General features: G+C 37.0%; 1 protein-coding gene across 1 annotated transcript in view; it reads right to left on the bottom strand.

Moving 5' to 3' along the window:
* The window catches only part of myt1lb (myelin transcription factor 1-like, b), a gene marked incomplete at its 3' end in the record, with an annotated part of 142833 nt that overhangs the window by 40371 nt on the left and 92844 nt on the right, over nt 1–9618 (bottom strand). Inside the window, exons 8-9 of the mRNA XM_016256465.1 lie at nt 7491–7935; nt 265–399 (exon numbers count right to left, since the gene is read on the bottom strand). Of these exons, the coding sequence (XP_016111951.1) occupies nt 265–399; nt 7491–7935 (580 nt within the window). The remainder of the gene's footprint in view (nt 1–264; nt 400–7490; nt 7936–9618) is intronic.

Here is a 9618-nt window from a genome sequence, read left to right as displayed (position 1 = left end):
GTGTGTGTGTGTGTGTGTGTGTGTGTGTGTGTGTGTGTGTGTGTGTGTATGTGTGTGTGTGTGTGTGTGTGTGTGTGTTTTAAGAGGACAACATGCAGAATGAACTGAAGACTGGGTTCCACAGACCAACACATACAGACACACAGTCAATCAATGATTATGACCTCTTTTCATAAATGCCAGCATGAAAAATGGCAAAGGTTTAAAGGACGAACGCAAGCACATGTGGCACTGAAGTATAGAAAGAGTGTGTAGAGTGCTTACTTTCTGGCGGGACTCTGTCTTTATGAGGGCATCCAGACAGGCTGCGATGGTGCGGGTACAAACCCGTCACATGACCTGTGCTGTCACACCCAGGCGTTGGACACCGGCTCTCCTTTTTCCCCGACCGTGAACAATCTGAACACACACACACACACACAGGATTAATTACTGATTCAGTTGTTTATACTGTAAATGCATTTTTAAGGGGTCTGATAATGTCTCATTCTGTCCAAGAACTGCCCACTTAGACAAGAAAATAACACCGACCAATAGGCAAAGCAAAAACCAAAGTTGTTTTTGCAACAACTGAGGATGAACAAAACTGAAATAACTGATACCACAATGATAGCCCAGCATGGGGAAAAGAATACAACAAACAAACAAGTACATATCTGCAAATGTACAGTATTTAGAGCTGACCCTCCAAAAATAAGCACATTCCATTTTTGATCAGAACATATTTGAGGATTGTTTCTTCAATTGTTTCTTTGCTACCATATGCTTCAAGGTTTGGAAATTATGTGATACTAATATTCTCAGGGCATGATGGGAGCACCAGTATTACTAAGTTGAGTAGGTTTTATTTAATTTTATAATGGTGATTCTTACTCAAACAATCATTGTAAACGTTACAAACAATTCCAAGTAAAAGTACTAACTTGAATTGATTGCTAATTTAGAATTTGCTTTGAAAAAAAAAAAACTTGACTGAACTTACTTATTCAATATAGAAATTACATTTGTTTTTTCCACAATATTTACTTCACCACAGAATCATTTTTTTTAATCAGTTTATTCTGTGTTGCATCGTTCATTAATATATATTACCGTTGGGGTCAGTAATATATAAAAAAATATATATATTTGAAAACAATAATTATAAAGGATGCATTAAAATGATCAAAAGTGACAGTAAAGACATTTATAAGATTACAAAAATATATAGTTCAAATAAATGCTGTTCTTTTAATTCATCAACGAATCGTGAAAAATAAACTATAGCATGGTTTGCACAAAAAAATGAAGCAGCACAAAAATTTTCAACATTGATAATAATCAGAAATGTTTCTTGAGCAGCAAATCAGCATATTAGAATGATTTCTGAAGATCATGTGACACTGAAGACTGGAGTAATGACTGGAATGAATTACATTTTACAATATATTACAATAGTAAACAGTTATTTTGAATTGTAATTTGAACGGTAGTATAGCTGTGATCTTTTGTCCTTGTTAGTGTAGTTTGCACAGGCAGTGACTATCCTGGATCTGTGTATTGACTGAAGAGTGCATCTCTTCCAGATAGCTATCCAGAGCTATTGGTTATGTTTCAAACAGAGAGAGCACAAGCGAGTGAGTGAGCGAGCGAGTATGCTACTGTTACCACTGATTAAAATTTTAAGGATGGAGTAACTTGGTAACGAGAATCATGTTGCCTCCTCTATCAACGTAAGCTGATAGACAGGAATAGCATGCGGTCATGTGAGAGACGTGGGCTCAATTTTGGTGAGATTGAAAATAGTTTGCAAAACTACTAAAATTTTTGGGAATATGTGCTTTAAACAACAACTACTAAAGCTTTGCAACCGGTAACAAACACATAAATCGGGGTGAATATCATAATATATGCAGGTCATAATTTAGCTCAAACTTTTTTTGTCTTTATGATGATGAATTCAGTAGTTTGGTTTTATTTTAAACATTAAGAAATTAATTGTGGTTTGGGGAAGAGTCATCTGAATGGTGTGCATGAAGTGTTTTATAGTGTGGGTCGTATTCGAATTTGTGCAATTGTCTACAATATAGTTGGTGAATGCAATATATCTGAATATACTATTTATAAAACTGTATTCAAAAATCCCCAGCAAAATCCTGAAGTGTACATCCAATGGTCACTTTGCAAATCCATGAGGCCATGACACATGATTTATGAACGGCAGTGAAGCGACGCAACTGACGCTGGAAGCTCACTTGAAAGTGACAACATGACAAGCACGTCCAGATTGCATTCATCCAATACACATATATTGTAAGTGCAAGTACAGTTTAGTAGTATTTAAAAAATACACTATTGAGATTTGAAGTACACTACAAGTGCACATTCAATACAATAAAGTTCATTAGGTCCCACTTTATATTAAGTGGCATTAACTTCTATGTACTTACATTTATATTAATAATTTGATACAATGCACTGTGTACATACATGTTTTTACAATTTACTCATATTTTAAAAAAATACCTGCATGTGCATCTGTAATTAATTTCTGTAATTACATTTATAATTGCAGTGTTGACCCATCCCTTACACTTACCCATACCACCAAACCTGTCTCTAACCTTACCCGTATCCCACCTCGATAGTAGCAGACGTGTTTTTTTGCAATACAATATGAACACAATAAATACATTGATTGAAATAAGTGCACATTCAATACAATAAAGTTCATTAGGTCCCACTTTATATTAAGTGGCATTAACTTCTATGTACTTACATTTATATTAATAATTTGATACAATGCACTGTGTACATACATGTTTTTACAATTTACTCATATTTTAAAAAAATACCTGCATGTGCATCTGTAATTAATTTCTGTAATTACATTTATAATTGCAGTGTTGACCCATCCCTTACACTTACCCATACCACCAAACCTGTCTCTAACCTTACCCGTATCCCACCTCGATAGTAGCAGACGTGTTTTTTTGCAATACAATATGAACACAATAAATACATTGTACTTATTTTTTTGATGTAAGTACATTTAAAGCCACCTAATAGAAAGTGGGACCATGCATTTCTTTTTCACAGGGGTAGTTTTTAATACTGTTGATTTTGTCAAATATGAGCCGGACGTGTTCTTGACAGGTGCTGTGAGATTCACCTTTGTGCATGATTTCTTTAAAATTCTAACCGTTTAATAAAGCCTGAATCCTCTGACTACTTTGCAGCCATTTCAAAAAGAAAGAAAACAAATGAGAGGGAGAGAGCACAGCCGAGCCGAGCAGAATACATATTAGAAAGTGCTGGATATTGATTGTGGCTCCGGACAAGCCATGCTTTGCATAGCAAATGGCCCCCATTACCATAGCGTCTGTGGATAATTAATGTGCAGTCAGTGGTCCTGTCGTTTGTTATCGGTCATACTGATACTGTTCAATTTCCATCTCCGCCTCGTGCCTTCTTTAAGGAAGAGCTCCTTCCATAACTGTCAGGCCTCCACACTTTTTATAAATCATAATGCCCCCTGGTTAGGCAGCGTCTGCCGCTATCTCTGCCTTGGCGAGATGTTATCGTGGTGTAATGGCCGAGCGTCCCTCATTATTCTGCCATTAGAGAGATAGTGTCTGCCATGCATGCTGGTCAAACGTCCTTTCATGCGTGCTGTCTCATCTGGAGAACAGCGGATGAAAGTTCTCGTGGGTTTTTAAGGGTTTTTTCACCCAAAAATGACACTTCTGACATCATTGGTCTCGAGACTATTTTTTGAAGGTCTTGGTATCCACCGCATTTGTAAACTTTTCTCAAAATAAGAGGACTCTGGATTCCTTTTTCAAGACCGGTTAAGACCTTAACTACAAGGATGTCATGAAATTGCCGGTGCATTGTCTGATTTATTTGTTAACATCATTACTGTGATTGGATGTAAAACTTCCTGCTTCAAATGCAATCAGTATCTTATTTTTAATTTGATTTAATTTGTTGCTGTTGTGCCGGGTTAGAAATGAAAGGTGCTGCATGTAAATGTATGTATGTATGTATTTATTTATTTAGTTTTTGACAGTTCTAAGGCATAATAATACCATAATATGTTTGCAGAGATTTAGGAAACAGTAAGTTCACATACTTGTTTCCCTGAAAACAATGCTACAGAGAGTTATTCAACTTTTAAATGTACGTTCTGTGTCAGAATGTCTGTTTTTGTTTTGGTCTGTGTGACTCTGCCCACTGTCAGTTTACCCAATAGGATTTCAACACCCTGGGCTGTCAGTTGGTGGAAAACACAGTGTACTGCAGCCATGGAAGCCAGCAAACGAACAGGGTCAGAGATCGCAGCTTCTACTTGACCTAAAAAAGTCTCGACATCCATCTAAAAAGCTCCATGACCAAAACACAGATAAATCAACTCATCAAGTTACAGAGTAAAGCTTGTTGTCTTCCATTGCCAAATGTCCTCATTCCTGTTGCATGTCCTCAATCTGGCAACCCATGTGAACCTGAGGAGGAGGTGGCGGGAGAAATAACTCTCTCCAATATTTTGAATTTGGACTGCAGTACCCATTTCAACCACTAAAGGGGGATTGTGTCATATACAGTATGTCACCAAAAGGTATACAAATTCCCACTAAATTCAAGATATGATTGCAAAAAAGAACTTGTTGCATTTTATATTATAATTAACAATGGCACAAGAGCAAGAGAGGTGTTTTAAAAAATACGATCGTGGATGCAAAATATTTTTTTAAGTTAATGTTAAGTGTCTTGCATTTTAGATATAATTTTGCTCTATTTCACTGAAAATAGTTCCAAACAAATCCACAGCAGGACTGTTGTGAATCAGCTGCTTTGAACAAATCAGTTGAATAAATGATTCTGTGACTCCCTCATTTATTGATTAACTTTAGTTTCATATATAAACATATAATTTTTTTCCATCATATTTCTATACGTAAAATTTTATATTTTGTTGAATAAAGATGGTTAAGTTCATTTCAGCTCCCTTGTGTTTTATTTATTTGCTTATGGAAACCAAAGGAAAATTCCTACAAATAAAAATTTCCTCTGAAATAATGTATTATTATTTGATCAAGACATTTCTCAGACAGTAAATGTGAATCATTCAGCTTAATTTGAGAAGAGCTAGTCTGGTCTCGGTCTTGACTCTGTCTTTTTTGGTTTTAACCTTCAAATTCTTAGTCTGGTCTTACTCTCAGACTTGGTCTCAATTTTGGTAGTCTTAATCAGTGCCGATTAAGAATCAGTGTTGTTATAGTTACTATAGTTATATATATATATATATATATATATATATAAAACCTTTTGAAACTAAAACTAACTAGAAATGAAAACAGAAAACAGAAAAGCTGATTCTAAATATTGATAAAAACTAGGGCTGTCAACGTTAACGCGTTAACGCATGCAATTCATTTTACAATCCTTAATGCGTTAAAATAATTTAACTCAATTAACACAAAATTACTGAAGCACAACTATTTTATCCCTTTAACCCAATTTAGTTTCACTTTATTTTGATGGTCCCTTTAACATATTCTGTTGACTATAAGTAATGTTGCACCTACATGTCTACTAACTTTCATTAGAGTATTAGTAGAGTATTAGTAGACTGGTAGGGTTAGGGTTAGAATAAGTTGACATGTACTTGCAAAGTTACTTATAGTCAGTAGAATGTCTGTTGGGAGACCATGACAATAAAGAGTTAGCAGATATTAAGCAAACAGTCCACTAATACTCTGATAAGAGTTAGTAGACATGTAGGTGCAACATTACTTATTGTCAACAGAATGTTCAAAAGGGACCATTAAAATAAAATGCTACCCCCAATTTTGCTTCTCTGCTTGCGATCAGATAATTTTAAGCTGCTAAACGCCGGAAAAAGTTTTCAGTCCAATGATCCAGTAAGCGAATGCATTCAAACAATCCGTCCAAAACAGCGCTAATACAAAGGAAACCAGGCTGATTACATCAGAGATTGCAGAGAGAACAGAGACTTGCATTGCGTTTTCAGTGAATTATTCATTCCAGTGTGTTTGGCTTTAAAACACGAGCTCTGTCATATTCTGTGATTATCTCTGATTACGTCGCGCTGTGTGAAGTACAGACTGAACGGATTGTCAACACATCCCACCGCTTTATGGCCAGATGAGACAAACTACGGTTTCTCGACTGGATAACCAGTCTCGCTAGTAAAGTTTTGATGGATGAAGACTGCCATCAAAAAGCGCATTAAAGTAAAGTAAAGACGATTGTGGTGGTGTACAGGAGTCGTACAGTAAGCACACGCGAGTCCGTTATAATAATGCATGTATGAGTGCTCCTGACGCACTGATCGCTCATTGTATTTATGCACAGGCACAGACACTTCCGTACATTCACATTGTTTCCACACACATTCACGATAATGTTTTGATTTCTCATGTTTATGTTGCTGTGTTTAGTTATTCTGAATGGATCCGTGTACTGTAGTGGATGCAGTCAGCAGGCGATTGGTTTAGGGTTTTTTTTGGCATCTCCATGTGGTCCTGTCGGTATCTCAACTTGACTTCTCTAAAATGTAAAAAAGCTCTTTGCTGTTGCAATGTACACATACTATAAAATTCTGATTTGTTTCTTTCTTTCATATGTGCTTATATGGGCTCCTTATATCATTTGGTTCTTTGGTGTCCTTTTGGAGTTTCTGAGTGTCCTTTTTTGGAAAGACATCTAAATTTAGCTTGAAAAAAGCTTGCAGAAAATAAAGATTTTTGAGAATCACCCTTCAATCTTTTGGACTATTTTGCTGGATATAGCAAATGATGACAAAATAAACATTTGAAACATGATAAATGGTCTATGCTTAATTTCATGAAGTACGCGATTAATCGCGATTAATCACAGAAAAAGGGTGTGATTAATTAGATTAAAAATTTGTATCTATTGACAGCCCTAATAAAAACTATGTTATCTCAGTGCTACTAAAATAACACTGACTTAACCATTTCCAAATATTTGCTTTATGTTTATGAATTATTCTCTTTGAAAACTGATCTTTTCTGCTTGTAAAAGTCAGAGTAATATTTTCACTGTTTTATGGATAAAACAATCCGTCAATCTGGCTCATCTGTCCCTGCAGAAAAAGAAATAAACCAGGAATTGCATTGAAACTGGCTAATTTCCCTGTTTCTCCAGTGCCATAGCTATATTTCCAAGCAGACCTCCTCTCTGGGTTTATAAATAGGCAGCGTGAGCACAGACTGTGTCCCTGGGATGAGATTTGCTGTTCTCCCGGCCGTGCAGATCGCCATTACTTATGCCTGACAAGCTTAGCCTGTGATGTGGCCGTGCTGGCCTGTTTGAACAACATTAAGCCACTGCTGTTTGCACTGCAGGCATGGAGATGTTTGAGAAAGCTTGTCTCAGGGTCAGTACGGGATCCCCTCTCAGAGCAAATAAACACAGACAAATCATTTCAAGTGCTGGTTGTGTGTTATGTAATATGAGATTACCTTTAAGGTAGTAGGGCTTCTTTAGGCCATCATGGTGCAGACGCGCCTTCCGCTCCTCCACATAGCTGTGCCTCAAACCATCCTCATGCAAATGCAGTCTATCTCTCCTGACTGCTTCCGAAGCCATTTTTTCCCGCAACGCTTTGGTCCGTTCCGTTTCCAGAGCTATGGCCTTCTCCAGCAGTGACAGGTTGCCTTTGGTCATGTCGAAAACATCCTCTGAGCGGTCCGACGTGACGGAGGTGGTGTCTTCATCGCAGTCCTGGTAGCCCTTGTGCTCTGCGGCGCAGCTGGAGAAAGTCTTGGAGCATGGGCTGAGCTGCTCCTCAAGCTTCATCAGGTTGACCATGTCAGAGTAATTCCGCTCGAGGACGCGGGACTCCTCAGGACCCTGATGCTGCTGCTGCTGCTGCTGCTGGGCCTCTTGATAAAGCTGATGAATCCCCTGGTAGGGATGCATATACTTTAATTAACTGGTAAACTGTTATCTGACAGTAAGATTTTTGACCAATGAATACTACTGTATCTGTTCAAAAGTAATAAAAAAGTCATTTGTTTTAAAATAATTTGTTTAATCTGTTTACAAGTAATTACAGACCACATATACACTGCAGCTAAATTTGGTTGTCAATTGTCAAAGTGGCAATAGCATTCTATAACCAAAGTAGCGGTACTCAGAAGTTGGAAATTCCAATTCTCAGAGGAAACTTTTTACTGGAACATCTCAAGTTGGACGAACTGCAACAACCATGATTTCAGAATCCAATATGGCTGCTCAGCACATAAGTGAAACACTAGTAATATATATTTTTATTTGCCCTTCTGTGGACATGATATTTCAATATGTCTGTGCAAAATACGGCTTTTTTGTGTTCGAAAAATGACTGTTATTGCTATCATTTGGACTCGTCCATCTTGGTTTTACGACTTGTGTACTGGAATGCGATCAACTCTTGCGTGTCATCATGCCCAACTCCAATGTCTGCATTCCAAGGTAAATGGAACACAGTGTAGCTCCTGAAAAATGAAGGTAGTGGCAACCGCATTTACAAAAATTCCACAGATAGTACAGAACCAAACTGACCAACTAGTTGTTAATGATGTATTTAAACATGCATCAGAAATGTGTCTCTGTTCTGTGCAGAGCAAAAGACATCAGAGAATGAGGTAAAAGCCTTGACTCATTTGTGTTGCCAGATCGTGTTACAAAAAACAGCAAATAAGTACAAGCCCATAATAAACTCAAATAAATCTACATGCTTTATATTGGAAATAAGACCAGAAAAGTGCAATCCACACCTGTCCACTTTAATAACTCCATAAACAAGATCACTGTATGAGCCAAGCCCAAAGACATTTATAATAAGTGGACATGGCACCACTGAAAGAAAGTACTCTGCTGAGCAGCCTTCCAAATGTAAATAAAACACAACGCTTCTGTCAATGGTGGTTTAATTAAAACGGGCAAACAAAAAAGAGTCTTTGGTCCCTGTAATATTAATTTGGTCAAATATAGCAAACACCAAACACGCAAGATGCCAGAATGTTGCTGTGATGTCAATCACCACAATTTTGAGAGCGAGTTCTGTTCTTTACACACAAGAAAAATGGCCTTTATTATTTGAATTTAATAATGAAATGGCCATGTAGATGCTGCAAATTACAGGAGTGACAACCACATTCAATCTTTAAGAATTACAATTTTTACTTGCATATTTCGACACAGGTCTGTCTCGTTCCACAGTTGCACTCACTCACCAGCTCATAGTTCCTAAAAAGACTGTGTTGCCAGATGTTGCAAGGAAAAACAAGCCCAAAATAAACCTTAAAAAATTTAAATGCTATATTAAAATGTATTTTTTGGGTAAAGCTGCCCACGTTATAAACTCCATACAGTGGCTCACTTTATGAGAATAGTCCAAACAACAAGCCTAAAGACGCTTATAAAAGGGGGACATGGCAACAAGAGTAAGCACAAACGAAACAGCACGCTCTGTAACAATGCTATTTGTGCATGTAAAAATAAACTCATTATGGGAACATTCATTTTGAATGTTCTCTGAACATGTTAAAGTAGTTGGTAGTTAGAACATTTAAATAAAAACATCACTTGGGTGATACATAAAGA

This window comes from Sinocyclocheilus grahami, unplaced genomic scaffold (assembly GCF_001515645.1).
Source record: "Sinocyclocheilus grahami isolate Dianchi unplaced genomic scaffold, SAMN03320097.WGS_v1.1 scaffold1434.1, whole genome shotgun sequence".
NCBI classification, from domain to species: domain Eukaryota; kingdom Metazoa; phylum Chordata; class Actinopteri; order Cypriniformes; family Cyprinidae; genus Sinocyclocheilus; species Sinocyclocheilus grahami.
The sequence above is the reverse complement of the archived record's forward strand: the minus strand, read 5'-3'. Positions and strand labels throughout refer to the sequence as shown.